The 19,761-nt window shown below is 37.0% G+C and overlaps 1 protein-coding gene across 1 annotated transcript in view; it reads left to right on the forward strand.

Annotated features, from left to right (window-relative positions):
• Positions 1-1,178: 1,178 nt before the first annotated feature.
• The window catches only part of adgrl4 (adhesion G protein-coupled receptor L4), a 30,019-nt gene continuing 11,436 nt past the window's right edge, over positions 1,179-19,761 (forward strand). Inside the window, exons 1-9 of the mRNA XM_051947553.1 lie at positions 1,179-1,493; positions 2,821-2,970; positions 10,638-10,787; positions 12,496-12,645; positions 13,048-13,118; positions 15,855-16,019; positions 16,332-16,515; positions 16,634-16,747; positions 18,745-18,944. Of these exons, the coding sequence (XP_051803513.1) occupies positions 1,448-1,493; positions 2,821-2,970; positions 10,638-10,787; positions 12,496-12,645; positions 13,048-13,118; positions 15,855-16,019; positions 16,332-16,515; positions 16,634-16,747; positions 18,745-18,944 (1,230 nt within the window). The 5' untranslated portion in view covers positions 1,179-1,447. The remainder of the gene's footprint in view (positions 1,494-2,820; positions 2,971-10,637; positions 10,788-12,495; positions 12,646-13,047; positions 13,119-15,854; positions 16,020-16,331; positions 16,516-16,633; positions 16,748-18,744; positions 18,945-19,761) is intronic.

Genomic DNA, 19,761 nt, shown 5'->3' on the forward strand with positions numbered 1-19,761 from the left:
TAAAATATTTTTTGTGTGTTATTTTGCAGATATTTCTTGTTGAAAGAAAATTGATTAATCATTGTTAAGTGTAGTTCTAAGTGTTTAGACTAGATATTATAAGGAGTATGTCAAGTACATACTGATTTAAAAAATAGTAAAAGAGCTGTATTTTTATTTAGGTTTTCTTTTTTTTTTTTTTTACAAATAGTAAAATAACATTTGACTGTAATTTTATTTTTGTATTTAAATGGTGATTTAAAATGTACTTTAAATCAGCAAAGAATAAAATATTTTACAGATAATTGATGTTTTTTGAAAGAAAAGTTATGTATATTAAGGATGGGGGGGTATTTTTACAGAGTTTGCTTCAGGAATTATCAAAACATAGTGTTAATTTGTATGTTTACTGTAAAAAAGCTAATAAATAAATGCAAATAGTCCAAAAATGTAAATAATTTCCACATCAAAAATGTGTATTTTTAGTTTTATAAATGTATATTCAGGATTGAAATGATGGTAAATAATTTTATTTTCTGTTATTTTACTGATTTGCCCCATTTTGCTAAATTGCTGTTAATATTTAGTAAAATTACAAGAAAAAAGTGGTCATTTATGTGTTTGCAAAAAAAACCAAAACAGTTTCACATCAAAAATCAGTATTTTATAAAGAGAAACTAAATTTTATTGCTATAATGATCCAATTTTACTGTATTTAAATCAGCTCAGCCATAAATATCATTATTTTAGACAAACCGGCTTTTATTTTCAATGTTTTTTTCTACAGTGTTTGAACGTTTTTTAGTATGTTTTTCCATTTTTTTCCTTCCAGGGGTCAGCGCTTCAACAGCTTTACATAAACAGCACATGACACTTTCAGCGGAGCACCGTTTTAGAGGGAATGTGTGAAAAACACCTCAGATGAAGAATCTCTGAACATATCACAGCATTTAATTCCACTCCTTTCCAGTAAAACTCACACATATCAAACCCTACACCCAAGAACCTGCTTTATTCAGTTTATATTTTGACTTTTAGAGGCTCATTTCCTGTTCCTCAAAGATAATCCTGGGGGTCTGAGGAGCTCTGAGATGGTCGCTGTGGAATGTCAGAGGGGTTTTTGTGTACGGCTGTTAGCGGAAGGGAGGCGGTCGTCCTTCAGTGAAGTCACTCGGTGTTGTTGTGGCCTGTTTACTGTTCGGGTTCCACCGAGAACAATGACCCGATGAGGAGCAGCAGAGCCCACAGCAGGTCCAGAAAGACGCCTGAACGATGATAGACCTGCTGTAATATTCGGTGTAAATGAGCAGAGACAGAGCTGCCTGACGAACCTGCAGCGTGTTTCTGAAAGCAGATTAAAGCTCAGACAGGAAGGGCCAGGTTCAGGCAAACAGGAAGTGCAGGACGTCAGCGGCGGCCAAGCCCACCACAGCCCGAGCTGAAAGCAAAATCCAGACTTAGCGCTGGCATGGAGTCTTTGCTCAGGTCACCAATGAAACTCGTACTTTTGACAGGTAGGTGAGCCTTTTCTTCACTTCAACACTGCAGATGTTTTAGTTTCTGTCTGTAGGATCTCTAGATCAACTTTAATTCACATGTAAATGAGCTTAATTAAACTTCACATGAGTTTTCTACACAGCTTCAAAACTTAACTTGATATTTTGACGTCTTTAACATGATTTTTATGCTGCTACGTGAACTTTTACAGCTTTGGAAATTACTTTTAAACCACCTGTAGTTTTCTTCACATAGCAGGATGAATACAGCTGTCATTATATAACATTTACAGCTTCTTCTAAAAGGCACAAGACAACAGATTCTGTTTAAAATGTGATTTACTGACACTGTAATAAGTTCAAAAATCACAGAAAACGGCTGAAAACATTTAATAAGTCGCCACTATTTTGCGCAAAAGTCAATCCAAGCTATATTCTCACCCTAGCATGCTTCAAAGAACAGATATATACAAAGAAAACCATTCATTAGATAATAAATCCTGCTCTGCTTTTCCATTAAATATCAAAAATAATGTGTTACATTTTTCTATTTTAAAACTAGGCTACGTTTCCTGTTTTTCAGTGTCAATTAGCAATGAAAGTCACTGTTTGTTTGGGGTTTTTTTTTCTGTTTTAAGCCAAATCACAAGAAAAACAGATCATTTTCCATTTTCCCCCCAGTTTATGTACAATACAAATCTAATTTAACAAATTAAAAAGCTCAGTTTGCCTTTTGGTTCGGTGTGAGCCCTTTTTGCCTCGTCATTTTTAAAACAAACCTTGATTTTTTTCCCTGCTTTTTAAATGTTCATTAACCAATAAAAATCTAATTTAACATATTAAAAACTCAGCTCAGGTTTTGGTTTGGTGTAATCCCATTTTAAACGTTTCTGTTTTAAATACAGCCCATATTTTCCCAGTTTTTTAATGTTCAATAATCAATAAAAATCTAATTTACCAAAGTTTCAGTTTTGCATTTTAAACCAAAACAAGCAAAACATTGTTTTCTTAGCCAATAGCAATGAAATGAAACTTAACAAATGTTCAATTTAATTCCATTTTTTGTTTTTCTGTTTTAAACCGGAAACGAAACAAATGAGTTCCGACAGCCATGTTTACGTGAGCTGTGGAATCGTCAAATCTGCTGTTCGTTTGTGGTTTTCCGCAAAGAAAGAGTCCGAAAACGACGCTCGGGGTGGTCTAATGTTTATTTCCAAAGCTGTATGTGCTGTAGTTTGGTGGATTATGTCACAGGTTAGAAGATTTTCCTGGTTTTACTGGAACCAGACGCCTTAAAACAACCTGCTTTGGAACCTCAGTGAACTCAGACGTTGTGTTTTCTCAGCATGGCTCTCCAGTCTGATGGACCCGTGCAGCCTCTCTGACATCTGTAATTCCTGCCACCGTCTCGCCACCTGTAAGGCCCTGAATGGATCCAACAACGCTTGCTTCTGTAACCGTGGATACACCGGAGACGGAACCTCGTTTTGTAAAGGTGAACGCACAGACTCTCAGAATATTCATGGGGATGCGGCACAACAGGGGCATTAAACTCATTCTAGATAAGGGGCCGCACAGATCAAGTAAAACCAGTATAATCACAGCACGATAACCTAAGAATCACCACAACTTCAAATGTTTCCTTTTGATTTAGTGCAGACCAACACTGGCCCGGCAGAGGGTCCAATCCAGACTTTGCAAACTGTAAAAAAGAAGTTTCAGGACCAGATTAAACAGCGAGTAAACAGACTTCATGTGAAAAGCTGCTTCAGACACTTAGAATAAAGTTCTGTGAAAATGAATCCTGACTGTGGAAATATTTAAAGACGTTTAACATCATTTGATATAAAGTAAAGTCAGTCAGCAGCTTAACTTAACCTTCTTCCTAAATAGTTACTCTGCCATGGAACAGCAGAGTTATGTGACGATCAGCATACGTCTGTCTGTTCACAACATTACTCAAAAACAAACAAACGGATTTGGATATAATTTTCAGGGAAGGTCAGAAATGAAACAAGGACCAAGTGATTAGATTTTGGCAGTGATGCAGCTTATAGTCTGGATCCATGGATTTGTGAAAGATTTCTGTATCATTGCGAGATAGAGGCAAGGCGTCACTGTAACCATGACGACAAGTGAACACTACATGATTGTGATCCTACTACAAATCCACCACTGAGGACTTATCAGGACTTATCCATCAGAAATGATCCAAGGAACAGCTGATTAAATTGTGGGGGTGTTTCTGAGTCCCATCAATTCCTGCCGCCCGCTACATATTTAGGTCACGTGATTCGATATCTGTACATAACGTACACATGCATTGTGGGTACATCTATATCAAATGAACATGTTCTATGTTGCGGTGATTTCTGATCATCAGTAACTACTAAACAAATGCTGCATTTGTGAAAATGCCATATGGGGGAATGAGCAGCCTTGGAGGAGGACTGAGCTCTCTGAGTGCTTTTCTTGTTTGAGCTTTTAAACGTGGATGAGAGGAAGCTTTTGGTCTCTAGAAGTGTAGTTTTAAACACCAGTGCAGTCAAAAATAGTAATTAAGGTTTAAACTTTGCATTTCTGTATGTAATGTATGAAATGAAGCAGAAATAGAGTTTTAAAATGATAATACAACACTTAAATATCATCTGAGATTAAAAGAAAATCTTTGCTCAAATAAAATATGAGAAATAAAGAACTACAAAAGTTGGCTTTTGTAGTTTCTGGCTTCTCATTGCATGTATAGACGCATTATTTCAACATTTGCACTCACGTGGGTTAATGCAGTTTCAACCGTTTATCTGCAATTATCTCAAAATAGTCCTCAGACCAGAAGCAAACAAATGACCTCAGAATTTTTATGAGCAGGGAAACTCATTTTTATTCGTCTAATTGTGCTTAATAACGATGCAGCTTTTACAGAAACATGTGGGTGAGTGGAGGTGAGTCAACTTTCTGTCCTCGGCTTGTTTTCTGTTCCAAAGCAGGTAATTGACTCGCTGCAGAGTTAATCACAAAGAAAACACAGCGAGTTGGATGGAAAAGAAGAAGAATATCTCCACGATGCAGCTTCTATTAGGAGCGTTTTTAATGGCCGGCCGGCTGCATTGTTACTCGTGTTGTGTTTGGGGGCTGTTTGGAATTCCTGGAGCCCTTTTTGTTTCCTGACCGAGTCGAATCACAATCAGAGTGCAGCTCGCAGAAGTAAATGAGAATGTGGCTAACGCAAACACGATTTTCAAACAAGACAGGAACAATGCGGTCCAGGATTAAGCTGCTCTGCAGGTCCACATTTAAAACTGCTAATAATGGAACTCAGAGACACAAATGAGAGAACTTAACAGTTGTTTTTAGCTAAACGAACAAAAAAAGGCTCATTTTTCCTGTTTTTCCTCAGCTAATAGCAACACAAATCAGATGCAACCCAGTGAAAAACCCAGCTGGATTTTTATCTTCTTCTAATCCCATTTTTTATTTTTACATTTTAAATAAAAAACAATCCATTTTTTTCCAGTTCCTTCTGAGCCATTAACAGTGAAAACAGTGAAAAACTCACCTTGTTCTTTGGTTTGGTGTACAGAGGGGTCTCAGTGATTAGAGACTTAGGTCAGAATTCGTACGTCTCGACCTAACGCAATTTTCACCACAAGTCTGAACTCACATACGTACATAAGTACCTATGTCACTCACCTACGCTAGCACAGTGGTAAAACTATAAAAACACTTTACAGTTAAATAAAAAACCGGGCTTTCTATTTCTTTAAAGCACTGCCATCAGAAGAGTCTGACTTCCGCTTGGGAGCCATAATGAAAGGCAAAAAGTTTCCAAAAAAATCCCAACACAAACAAAAGAAAGCGAATGCAGCACAATCCAATATGGCGTACATCCAGCGAATGTAAACAAAGCCGCGTGACGACGTGTTCGTCCGCTCTGCTCACCAACTAGTTCCTGCACAATATTTGTTTTAACCTAAACGCCGTATGTCAGAATGATGGAACAAGATTTTCTTTTTAAATTTATGGAAGGGAGCGACTTAACCACGGACCGCCATAGGTTGAGGACGTTGTAAACCGAGGACCTACTGTAATCTAATTTTTGAATTTTTTAGTTTTTCTGTTTTTTCAGTTTCCTTCAACTATCAAAAAATCTAATGTAACAAATTTGCAAAACACTGCTCATTTTTCAGTTTTAAACCAGGCATAGTTTTCCTTCTTTTTCCAGGTCCAATAATGTTGAATATACATGTATACACTGCCGTTCAAAAGTTTGGGGTCACTCATGTTTTAAAGAAAAGCATTTTTTATCCAATGAAGATACCATTAAATGAATGATAAATCCAGTCTAGACATTGTTAATATGGTAAATGACTATTCTATCTGGAAACGTCTGATTTTTAATGGAATATCTCCATAGGGGTACAGAGGAACATTTCCATCACTCCTGTGTTCTAATGCTACATTGTGTTAGCTAATGCTGTTGAAAGGCTCATTGATGGTTAGAAAACCCTTGTGCAATTATGTTAGCACATGGATAAAAGTGGGAGTTTTATGGAAACATGAAACTGTCTGGATGACCCCAAACCTTTGAACGGTAGTGCACATCAATTGTAACAGAACAACTTTAGCTGATGTAGAGCAACTTTAACTTATTTTTAAGCAACCTTAACGTAATAAAATGCAACTTTAGCTAATATAGTGAAACATTATCGCATTTACAGCAACTTTAGTTAATATAGAGCAACTTTAACTCATTAAGAGCAACTTTAACTAATGTAGAGCAGCTTTAATATAGAGCAACTTTAATTAATAATGTCAATTTTAGATGATATAGAGCAACTTTAACTGTTATAGAGCAACTTTTACTCATTTTAAGCAACTTTAACTAATGTAGACCAACTCTAGCTCATTTAGAGCAACTTCAACTCATATGGAGCAACTTTAACTAGTATGGGGCAACGGTAATTAAGGTAGAGCAAGTTTAACTCATTCAGGGCAACTTTAATATAGCGCAATTTTAAGTAATAATCTCAACTTTAATTAATATAAAATAACTGTAATTCATGTACAGTACTATTCAAAAGTTTGGGGTCACTTAGTGAAAAACTGAAACTGAAATGTAGCAAAGTGCAGAAGGCAGTTTGTTGGCAGTGATTTCATTCAGGATTATAACAGGAGCAGCACACAATCTTGAAAGCAAACCACAAACCGTGGCTGCTGACATGTTTGTGTGGCAGTGACCTGTGTGACGAGTGTCCTCAGTGTTCTGCAGGAACTTCCTCGGCCGCCTCTTCAGAGCAGAGGATTTCCCTTATCGCACAGCTTTTTGTTCACAAAGGTACAGAGAGCAGAGGAAGAGGCGGGCGTTCATCATGTCCAGATAAACGAACACAACAACGGAAAGCCTGAAGCAGGTCGCTTTCAGTAAACCACAGACGGAAGGTGTGTGGCTGGAAATAACAGCTGCAGCAGCACTTTGTGGAACAAACAGCAATAAAGTGCTGCTCTGTAAAGCTGCAAAGTCTGGAACACTTTAGGTCATTTTAGTTCAACTAGGAAATGGGCTAAGACCTGTGTGATGTGGTTATCATTTGAAACTTAATTAGCAGCCAACAATTACAAATACATCAACGGAACATTCTTACTCGTGTAAAAGATGTCACGTTCCCTCTCAACAGTCACACAGTGTGTCCAACTGTGATATTAACTTTTGTTTTCTAAAGCAGTGAGCCTAAAATCTGATGTTTTATGGACCTAAGAGGAACTTTTCAGTCAAACACCTGAACTGGCCAAAATCATGTTGAAAGTTTCCTGAATATCTGGCAACAGATTCCTAAAACTTAAATGTCCAGCCGTCCGTCTGTAGTTCTCTTGACAGGACTTGTGGGTAATGTAGGATTTCTACTATTCTGTAAACCTGTGCAGCAAAATGAGCAATATTTCAGGGAATTTCAGAATCAAACACAGGAAATATGAAAGGTTAAACTGCTTGTAAGCAACAAAACAACACCAAAAATGAGCTTTATTGTGTTTAATTCCACACCAGGCTGCAGGATCATGATCCAAATGAGATATTTCCAAAACAATAAATGTAAAACACACGTTAAAACCACACTTCTGCAAACGTGCTGTAAAAAGACCCATTATTACAGATTCTTGTGCTTTTTAAAAGATGCTCTGAGAGCTTTCTGGATTGTTTTTCTGGAATAATCCCATCAAACAGCTGCTCTTTAATGTACGGCTGGTTTCTGATTTTGGTAAACAGACGTTCATGTGTGTCGCGGTTATTTTTTCTGTTTGTCTTTCTGCTCTAGCAAACGTAACTCAGCATGATTTAAGGTTAATCTTGGAGAATTAGCATCACTTTGTGCTGTCAGAGGGTCCAGTTATGCTGCTTTAATTCATTAACACAGCTGTCAAAGAGGAGAGAATTTGCTGAGGTTTGAATATAAACCTGAACTTTGGCTTTCCAGTTTATGTGTCCGATAGGAACTTACAGGACAAGTTCACACTTTAATCTGTAGTTTGTTGACTGTAATGTAGGAGACAAACTGATGTTATAACACTTTAAAATCATCCAAATCATCCTTGGCCAAATGAGAGATCACAAAAAACACCGTGTTCCAAACATCCTTTGCTACTTTCTAGGCCTATGTTGTGTCCAGCTAATTAAAATCAGGTTTTTATGTATGTAAGAGGAAGGTTCTGGTCTCCAAAATTGTAGTTTACAGCATCTAAACTCACAAAAATGGCCTTTAAGGTTTTATTTTTACTTGTCGGCTAATTCCTTTAAAAGACAACAAGTTAAAGAGCATGTTCAGATGGACTTATGGGTAATGTAGGAACTGAAGATTAGAAAAAACGCAGTGTGACTGGCAAGAGAGGATGTTTTTCACACAGTTTGTTCCACTAGGATGTTTACATTTAAATTTACATGTTTTTTAATCCTGTGTTTGCTGTCCAGCGGTAATAAGGGGAAGTTTTTCTGACAAAAACAGCCTTTAAGGTTTCCTGGTAATGTCAGACAAACAAAGCAGAAATAGGACGGAAAATATAACATTTAAAGGGCGTCCAGGTTAAATAAAAGGTTAGATGTTAATTTATTTGCCTTCTCATGCAGCAGGTCTGTGTGTTTTGGTCTCCAAAGGTGTGGTTTGAATCACCTTTGACTTATGGGTAATGTAGGAAATAAAGTAAAAATAAGACAGAGACAAACTAATAGTTTGACACGTTAACCCTCGTGTCTCAAAATTGACCCGTTTTAAAGTTTGAAAATGTGGGGGAAAAATCTGTATTTTCTGATGTCCACATTTTCAACACTGGGAAATTTTTTAACATTTTTTAGTGGAAAAAAAAAAAAGTTAAAAATGTTTCTTAAGAACATTCACAAGAAAATCAACTTTTTTGTGAATGTTCTTAAAGAAAATATTAGAAGTTTTACTGATATATATGCAATCACTTCAAATATTTTTAGGATTTTTTCGGAAGATTTTTGCTCATTTTTTGAAAATACAAACATTTTCTTGCCAAATTTCAGGGATTTTTTTTGAAAATAATGCTTTTAAGGAAAACTTATATGGAGTTATTGTAATTTTCTTCTTGAAAGTTTTGCAAATTTTCAGAAATTTGAGGATTTTTTTGCTGAATTTTTGCATTTTTTTCAGACAAGGAAACGATACTTTTTGGTGCCTGTAAATGAAGACAACAGGAGGGTTAATAGCATCTGAGGGTAAAAAACGTATCTGTTGAAGTGTAAGATTAGAGAAAAATCCTGTTTAAAGCATCCCTCCTGCCAGTGCTTTCTAATGCAGTGACCCTGTGTGCAGAAGATCTGAGTTTCTGTTCTCCAAAATGATTGTTTCAAGCACAGCAGTTTACAAAAATAGTGATTAAAGTTTCCAATTTTCTGGTCGACCAAATAGCTCGTAAAAGGCTTTAGAAGTTTTGGCAACAACAATTTACAGAACATGTTCAGGCTTTTCTCTGCAGATTGTTGACTGGAATTATGGGTAATGTAGGAGTTTAAAATGCCCAACATGACAAAAATGGACTGAACCACTTCCTCAAAATTTGTAGCTTGTAAAAGACTTTTGAAATTGTGGCTGTTTGTTGTCAATGAAAAGTTACAGATCGTCTTTAGGTTTTTCTCTGCAGTTTGTTCACGGGGCTTATGGGTAATGTAACGAAGCAGAAATAGGACTGATTATCATTTCGGTCTCCAGAACCACAGTTTAAAGTATCTACGCTGGCAAAAATGGACTTTAAGGTTGGTGAGCATCTTGGGATAAAAAATAAACCTGTTCAAATATAAGATGAGAGAAAAACTGTGTCAAAAACATCCCTCCCTCCTGTGCTTTCCAGTGCACTAACCCTATATGCAGAAAATCTGAGTTTTTTGTGCGTACAAGGAAGTTTTTGGTCTCCAGAAAAAACGTTTAAAGCACCTGAGTTTACAAAAATGGTGATTAAAGTTTTCTATTTACTGGTCGACCAAATAGCTGGTAAAAGACTTTGAAAGTCATGGCAACAAAAACTTAGAGAACGTGTTCCGGCTTTTCTCTGACAGGATTTATGGGTAATGTAGGGAATAAAGGACAGAGACAAACTGATAATGTATCACTTTAATAGCATCTGAGGATGAAAAACATTCCTGGTCCAATAAAAGGTTAGAAAAAAAAAAGCTTTATTACACGCGTTAGCTCTAACCAGTTACACAGTTTGATAAAATCATCAGTCTTGTTGGCATAAAATGAAGTTTTCAGTCTCTAAAAGTGTCATCTGAATCACTTAAACTGACAAAAATGGTGTTTTTAGTTTCCTTTTCACTGGATAAAAATGGATACATTACGGATTAAAGATATCCTTGTTCAAATAAAAAAAGTAGGGTACAAGAGAATTAACATTACATTTTCTTTACATCTAAACCTTTCTCGTCAATTTTTGTTAAGAAAGATTAAACAATTGATAACTAACTCCTCTCAGTCTTCCCAGTTTTGGTGGATAATCTGAAAAGCGGTTGGTCTGATGGAAATCACAGTTCTATGAAACCAGCCAGTAAAATCTGCAAACATGCTTTAGGAACACGAAGCTTTTAAACCTCTTCTAGAGCTTCTTGTCCATCCTCGACTCACCCCGTTTTCTCTCCGTCTCATCCTCTCATCACAGACGACAACGAGTGCCAGAATGTGACCAACATCTGCGGCGATAGGGGGCGCTGTACCAACACGGCCGGCAGCTACTACTGCACATGTGTGTCCGGCTACAACTCCACTGGAGCGGCCCAGTTCCAGCCCAACGACGGGACCGAGTGCACCGGTAAAGTCTGGCCGAGCCGCTCCGGCCTTCTCATGTACACAAACTCACATAATGAGCAGGAATACTACAACAGGAGGACTTTATGCACAGATAGCACGATGTTAGAGCAGCTAGCATGCAGCTGTGGCGGCGTCTGGGCTGTGAACTGTGTAGAGAAGGATAAATATGGTGTAGATGAACCTTTGCCTTCCAATCTACTGGTGTTTTGCACCACTACAACACCTTTACCCATTTATAGATGTCCAAGTCACAGATTTAGACACATGTAGCTGATTTTAGAAGCTAGTTTATGAATATCTGGATGTTTGGCATGCATGCAAGAGCTGTACAGTCCAGTTTGTGAAACATAAATGCTGCAAAGACAGGAGCCTGTGTACATTATAACTAGAATCTATACAGAGGAGGATAAATATGTTGTTGATGAGCCTTTCCTGTTAGAAAACAACTCAGATATTCAGCTCGTGTTGCACCAGAAGAAAAATAATTCCTATAGAAATCCAGTTTACAGCTGATTTTAGAAGCCAACTGATGAATATTCGAGTGTTTTGCACAAATAAAGGATCTATACAGTCCACATTTGTGCAATAAACTTCAGTGTTTTGAGATTTAAATGCTGCAAAAACGGCTGTCTATGTGCATTATAACTAGAATTTGTACAGAGGAATGATAAATATGCTGTATTAGAACCTTTACTACCTTCCAATCTGCTCGTGTTTTGCTTGTTTTGCACCAGAAGAATTCCAATCCAATCCACAGCTGATTTTAGAAGTTGAATTATGAATATTAGGATGTTTTGTGCACACAAAAGAGCTGCACCGTACACATTTGTTCAACAAACTCCAGTATTTTGAGGTATAAATGCTGCAAAGACAGGTGTTTGTGTACTTTATGACTATAATCTGTACAGAGGAGGATAAATATGTCGTAGATGAACCTTTAATGTCAGAAAACAACTCAGATATTCAGCTTGTTTTGCACCCGAAGAAGAAGAATTCCTCGAGAAATCCAATCCACAGCTGATTTTCGAAGCTACTTTATGAATATTTGAATGTTTTGCACATATAAAAAAGCGGCACAGTCCGTATATGTGCAACAAACTTCAGTATTTTAAGCTATAAATGCTGCAGAGACAGGAGCCTGTGCACGTTGACTAGAATTGATACAGAGGGGGGTAAATATGTTGTAGGTGAACCTTTATTGCTAGAAAACAACTGAGATCTTTAGCTTGTTTTGCACCAGAAGAACAAGTATTCTCCAACACACAGCTGATTTTTGAAGCTAACTGATAAATATTAGGAGATTTTGCACACATAAAAGATCTGCACAGTCCACATTTGTGCAACAAACTTCAGTATTTTGAGATTTAAATGCTGCAAAAATGGCTGTCTATGTGCATTATAACTATAACTTGTACAGAAGAATGATAAATATGTTGTAGTTGAACCTTTACTACCTTCCAATCTGCTCGTGTTTTGCTTGTTTTGCACCAGAAGAAGAATTCCGGTCCAATCCACAGCTGATTTTACAATTTGAATTATGAATATTAGGATGTTTTGTGCACACAAAAGAGCTGCACAGTCCTCATTTGTGCAACAAACTTCAGTATTTGAGGTTTAAATGCTGCAAAGACAGGAGTCTGAGCACGTTGACTAGAACTGAAGAGAGTGTTTCCTTAGCTGCAGCTGAACTCTTCATTTGCATCCTGCAGATATTGATGAATGCCGCTCCGGACAGCTCTGTGGCCCAAACTCTCACTGCCATAATACGAATGGATCTTTCTATTGCACCTGTCAGCGTGATTACATCCCAACTTCAGGCTCTAAGCACTTTAATCCAGAGAGAGGTGTAAGATGTAAAGGTCGGTATAACACACACACACACACACACACACACACACACACACACACACACACACACACACACACACACACACCCAGCTGCCGTACTTACATTCAAGGGCATCCATATTTCTTCATCTTTTTTTCTTTTTTAACTTCCTCTCTCACAACGCGGAGCAAAGAGCATCTGAAACATTTTTTATGGAGGATTATGCAATACATCAAGTAAACGGTGCAATCCTAAATTTGCTTTTGTCTTAAGTGAAGCTGATGACAAAGACGTTACGTGATGTTGTGTCTGTGAGGCTTTTTTTTTTACGTTTTGTGAAATCCAGACTTTAACTGCAGCAGCGGTGAAACGGTGGCGATGAAGGGGTAAAGAGACGTCTTTTTTCTCTTTCTGTAACTGCTTGTTTTCGCAGAGAATCCCCAGAAATTCTGCCACGACAACATCAGCTGCATGACACGAGCTGTCAACAACACACTGGAGGCTGTGAGTATCAATCGTCAGAGCTGAAAGAGGTGGAATAGACGGGAAGACGCTGCCCTCTGTTGGACAGAACGAGGACAGACATGACGAAACGTGCTTTTTGACTAGAATGGAGGCTGATTTAACTGCTGCACTTACTGTATCATATTTATTATTTTTAGATGCCTATAAACATCAGCTAATGTAGTTTTATTTAATTTTGTTTGAGTGTTGATTAATGCACATTTTCTTCTCTAAATTAAATGAAATACGATTGAAAAAATTGCAAACAGGCTAAAACTGTATTGTAGAACAGGACTACTCAGCTTTGTATAAATATCTCTGTTTGTGAGGGAGGCCGCCAAAAAACAACTAATTTAATATGACTGGATTATATAAAAGACATTTAAATAATCAAGATAATATTCAGTAACAAAGTATTTTCAAATGCACTGCAGCAAAAGGACAATTTGATGAGGCCGTTATAAAAGTAAAGTACAATTTTGTTGACTGAATATTACACGTATAGATCTATTTGTGGTAGTTTTCTGCATTTCTCTGACAGTAAAAGGCCAAACCTGATTAGACAAAAAGATGGTCATAGATTTTAAAATACAAAACGAGGCTTTATTCACTGTACATGAACACAACGACTGCATTAAATCACAAAATGGTAAATGTACTTACTGTGAATTTTGCACATTACTTATTTTGTAGCAAATAAAACAAATGTTTCAAACTTTTCTAATGTTTTTAAAGCGATATTTTAAAAAACAAACAAACTAGACTTTATTCCAAAAAAAACAAAGAAATTATGAGATTTCCTATGAATAAAAAATAAAACTTAATTTTTGCACATAGATGAAAGAAAAGTGTATCTGTGGCAATAAACCAACTGTTGTAAAACACAGCTGTTTACTGGCCTACTTTTTTCTGAGCCATGAGGTAAAACCAAATGAAATGAAATAACTTATAGCTGAGCGTTATTCACAGAAACTGTGTGTTAATAATCAACCCTGACTTGTCGTGGTGACGCTGCACGTTTTGGAATGGACTGTTTCTGGCAAAGAAGGCACACAGGTCCGTTATTTCCCTCCACAAAAACAAATGAGGAGTTCATTTGCAAAAACAGAAAGCTCTGTTTTGATCAATTTTCAGAAAACGTTTTTTTTATTGTTTACTTGAGATAATATCAATCAAAGTGAAGTTGAGTGGATTTGACTCAGTAGAAAAATACATGACAAAATAGAAAAAAATAAATTATTACTGTTATTATTATTATTATTATTATTATCTCAAGTAAACAATAAAAAAAATGAGTTTTCTGAAAATGGAATTGCCTGTTTTTGCAAATGAACTCTTCAGATTCTTCCTCCCATGCCTGCTGAAACGTCCTGTATTCATCACAAAACTACAGTTTAAATTTCCCAGCAGCTGTGAACTCTACTTTCATTAGACTTTTTAGAGTTTTAATAGTGGTTAGTAGTGCTGCCATTAACTGGTACAGTCCTACCAGTGCAACACTGAGCTGCCTGTTTTCAGTCGGTCAAACATGTCGTCCTCTGGTGTCAACATGATAAAAGCTCTTTGTCCTCTTTAAAAGTAAAACAAGAAAAGCAGTCAGAGGGCGCAGTACTCTGCCCAGGCTGCTCAGTCCTTGGATCATTTCTGATGGATAAGTCCTGATAAGTCCTCAATGGTGGATCTGTAGTAGGATAACAATCAGCTGATGTAGTGTTCACTTGTTGTCATGGTTACAGTGACGCTGTGCTGCTATCTCACAGTGATACAGAAATCTGTAATAAATGTCTAAAATTGTTAGAAATTTGTCCAGAACTTGCTCAAAAATCCTCTTTTCCTGTTCACAATCTGTCCAAAATGAGTTAAACATCTAGGATGGTTTAGAAGGGTTCCAAAAATGGCTAAAAACAATAAAAACACGTCCAAAATGACTCAAATTTGACCTCATAAAATAAATGTGTTCTTTAAATATTGTCAGAATTTGTCAAAATTGACCCAAAATATGTGCAACATGGCTAGAAATTACTCAAATATATCCAGAACTTGCTCAAGAAATCCTCTTTAACTGTTCAAACCCTGTCCAAGATGAGTTAATCATCTAGGATGGCTGAGAAGGGTTTAAAAAAAATACTAAAAATGGGTCCAAGATGACTTTACAATGTCTTCAAACTATTAAAATTTTCTTTAGAAAAAGTAGGAGAACCATTCACACTTACAGTTTTATAAACGTTTGTGGTCTGCAGTGATGCATTTGTAGTAGCATCACAGTCATGTGATCATGTAGTGTTCACTTGTTGTCATATATCAGTGATATCTGGCAATGATACAGAAATCTTTAAGAAATCCGTGGATCCACACTATAAGCTGCATCACTGCCAAAATCTAATCACTTGGTCCTTGTGTCATTTCTGACCTTCAAGGAAAATTTCATCTGAATGAGTAATGTTGCTAACAGACAGACAGACAGACGAATGTACGCTGTGACTGTACTGAAAGAAATTACACTTGATAGACTTAAGAGTGATTCTTAGTGCAAATTATTTCACAAATCCATGGGGTGTCCCAAAACTTTTTTCCACCACGAGCCCTCCACAGAGTTTTTTTTTTTCCTGGTGCAAAGTTTGGTCATTTTGAAGTTGGAATCCAAGAGAAATGAGTGTATATTAACATTATTTTGAGGAGTTTTGGCATTCTAAAGTCAATCAGTGCACTAAAATAAATCGATTTTCCTTCCTCTAGATGAGCAACCTTACCGAGCCCCAGACTTTGCTGCAGGAAATCGGCCGACAGACGTCTGGAGAGCTCACCTCGGTGGAAGTGATCGCGTACGTCGAGGCTTTGAGCCGCTCGACATCGACGAAGGATTTCACCGTCAAGCCGTCTGCTGTCAACGCCACGCTCACGGTAACTCCTGTTTACCGTTTCTGAGTTGACATTTGGAGCTCAGCCTGAAGTGCAGAAAAAATGGGCTCCAAAAGACTAATAAAGCCCACTGTTTTCAGCAAAGAAATCAGCCAGAAAAAAATAATCGTCCAGTGATTTTTTTGCTGAAAACAGTGAATCATTGGACACCGAAATTCTCCACCAACAGAAGCTTCCATGCAACACCCAAAGAGACAGAACTGTGTAAATACCACATTCTATCCACGTCTAATTAAAACCATACCGCAGTAAAAGAACATACAATACACGCAAACAAAACATCTTTCCAAACAGAAACTGGTGAAGGCGGTGAACAACCTGGTGGAGAAGGACGAGCTGGCGGCCTGGAGCCGAATGAAAGAGGAGCGCCGAGAACAAACCATCACCAAGCTGCTGCACGTGGTCGAGGAAAGCAGCTTATCTTTGGCCGCAAACTGCAAAACTCCGGCCGAGATCGAAGTCAAAGCTCCAGAAATGGGTGAGACCATCGATAACTTCCACAGAATCTCCGTTTTCCGGCCGTCTCCTCCCACCTCGGTGCAGAAAAAAGTCCGATTTTAGAACACTGTTATTGACATTCCTGGTTTCATTTTCAGAGTTAAAACTCTTCACCTTTGACGCTCAAAACACCAAACCCAAACTGTCGGCTTCCATGGGAGGAGATCACATAAATCTGACGCCCAAACTGAAGCCAGAGGACGACAGAAACGGTAAAGTATCAGTCTAAAATCAAATATAGTCTGTGTAATCAGGTAAAGACTGAGTAAAACGTGAATAATATTCCTTTTTTGGTGTGTAAATATCCCAATATAATTCACCTGTGCAGATTCTCAGTCCTCCAAGTTGTAATAATCCCAAATACCTTCATTAAAAATCATCTTTTTGATTGTTTCACCTCTTTTCTGTTTCATTTTTTTCTAAAGAAGCTTCTTTTTTCGTTTAGGATTAAAATATAATATCCCAAAGAGAATATAACTTGAAGAAAAAGTTTTGTAACGTGGATCAGAATCAGAAATACTTAAGCATTAAAGTCGCTCCCAGTTTAAAATCCAAGAAATTTAAGCCAAAGAAAAAATGTCCTGAAAATATGAACAAAAGCAGAAAATGTAAAAATGCACATTGTACTGGGAAAATGAAACGTAAACTCACAGTGTGTTAAGAATAATAATAAAAATAATAACGGTAATAGAATATTTCAGTATCAGAGTGCAAATATATATATATATATATATATATATATATATATATATATATATATATATATATTTTTTTTTTTTTTTTCTGGAGGCATTTAGGATTAAAATATAATATTCCAAAGAGAATAACTTGAGGAAAAGTCTCTTCAGGGGGAATTTTACCTTCAAATATGATAGATTTGGGTGAAAAAGTCAAATTTTAAAAAAGATGATTGTCCTGCTGGAGCCTATCCCAGCTGACTCTGGTGAAGGCAGGGGACACCCTGGACAGGTCACCAGTCTGTCACAGGGCTACATATACAGACACACAATCACACTCACATTCACACCTACGGACAATTTAGAATAACCAATTAACCTCAGCATATTTTTGGACTGTGGGAGGAAGCCGGAGTACCGGAGAAAACCCACGCATGCACAGGGAGAACATGCAAACTCCATGCAGAAAGATCCCAGGCCCAAAAGATGATTATCATATACCGAAACATTTATTCTTTCTCCTGATAAATTGTTTTTTTTTATTTGATTGTTTTCAGGCATAAGGGTTCTGTAAAGCGTCTTGAGACAATTTGACTGTAATTGACGCTATATAAATAAAATTGAATTGAATTGAATTGAATTGAATTGAATATAATGAGTCATCATCAGTCATAAACTTTAAGTGCCGATTTCTCAAAACTTGATTTTCGGACACACATAAACTGCCCCTTCATTTATCTTCTTACGCTTTTGACCAAAACTTCCCATTTTTGGCATGCTGGTAGTGTAGGCTATGTAGAATGCACCTATTAGCCTTTTTTTTTATCACTTCATTCTATGCTGAGTTATATATGAAAATCTTTGTAGCAATTGTTTGGTTTCATTACCATGGTAACCACAGTGAAATATGACACAATGCCTAACAGGTGCACAGGTCCATATTAAAGTATCATTTTATGTTAAATACTGCATGAGATTCTGCTTTGGGCAAATACAAGATGTAATTTCAGGTTCATTTAATTTCAATCCAGTTGTTCAAAATGAAAAAAAAATGGTTTCACAGTAAAGTTGGTGTTTAGAGGTCTCTAAGAATGTACAGGTTGCATACCTTATCTTAAAAAGTGTGTGCAATATGAAACTTTCAACACTGGTCATTTTTAGTACTCGGCCGGGTGAAGCTCCCCCTTCAGCTCTAAAAGTTTTGTAACTTGGATCAGAATCATAAATACTCTCTTGATCCCTGAGGGGAAATTGCTGATATTAAAGTTGCTCCCTTTTTAAAATCCAAGAAATTGAAGCTGTTTAAGAGAAACAAGAGTTGAAGAAAACGTCCTCAAAAAGCATAAATTGTCGAGTACTGGGAGAATAAAAAAGGAAATCTAGATGTTACCCACAAAACCTGACCAGATTATGACAGAACGTTATGATGCAGAACGTATTGTGCTAAATGTGCGTTGAACAGACATCCCATAATGTACACCTGTGTCTGTGAACCGACCGTCTTCTGTGACTTTGACTCTCTGCTCCGTCAGGAAGCGTGTCGGTGGTGTTTGTGCGCTACGACAGCGTCTCTGACATCCTGAAGCCGAGCGGCGACCCGGGCGTCACCGACTACTCCAGGTACGCAGGAACCGGGGAAATCACCGTCAACTCCCAGGTGGTGGCCGCCGCCGTCAGACCCGCCGCCGTCTACCAACTGGAGCGGGTCACCTACACCCTGAGACACAGCAAGGTAAAGAGGACGGAGCGCTGAGGTGCTGCAGAGCTCCACGGCTCAGCTCTGGACGCTAGACCTGTAGAAATGTGTCCGTTCGTTCTGCTTCTGCTGCTTTAACCCGCGTGTCATCCTAGGGTCAGATTTTAAAGTTTGAAAATGTGGGACACAGTGAAACTTCTGATGTCCACATTTTCAACATTTTTGAGAAACATTTTTTGGTGGAAAAGAAGAAATGTTACAAAAAATGTTTCTTTAAGAACATTCAGAAAAAAAATCAACCAAAATCCAGCGAATTTCGCTGGATTTAGTTGATTTTTTTTCTGAATGTTCTTAAAGAAAACATTAGAAGTTTTACTGATATATATGTAATCAGTTTAGATATTTTTAGGATTTTTTTTTGGAAGATTTTTACCCATTTTTTGAAAATATTTACAAGAATTTTCTTGCCAAGTTCAGGGATTTATTTGTTTTACAAATAAAACTTTGAAGGGAAACTTTTATGGAATTATTAGAATTTTCTTCCTGAAGGTTTTGCAAGTTTTCAGAAATTTGGGGAATTTTTTTGTTGAATTTTTGAAATTTTTTCAGACAAAGAAATAATTTTTTTGTGCCCAAAAATGAGGACAACAGGAGGGTTAAATGTTAGCTAGCTGCTTAGAGAATTCATTCAAAGTTACAGAGTTTAAAGAAGTTCACCTGAGAAAACAAGGTCAATAAAATGAAGAAATCAAAGCAAATGAACTCAATATAATCTAATATATTCTATAATAATATAATCTATAATATAATCAATATAATAACTCAAATAATAACTTGAGTTTCTTCTTTACTT

Source organism: Acanthochromis polyacanthus, chromosome 4 (genome assembly GCF_021347895.1).
Source record: "Acanthochromis polyacanthus isolate Apoly-LR-REF ecotype Palm Island chromosome 4, KAUST_Apoly_ChrSc, whole genome shotgun sequence".
Taxonomy (NCBI): domain Eukaryota; kingdom Metazoa; phylum Chordata; class Actinopteri; family Pomacentridae; genus Acanthochromis; species Acanthochromis polyacanthus.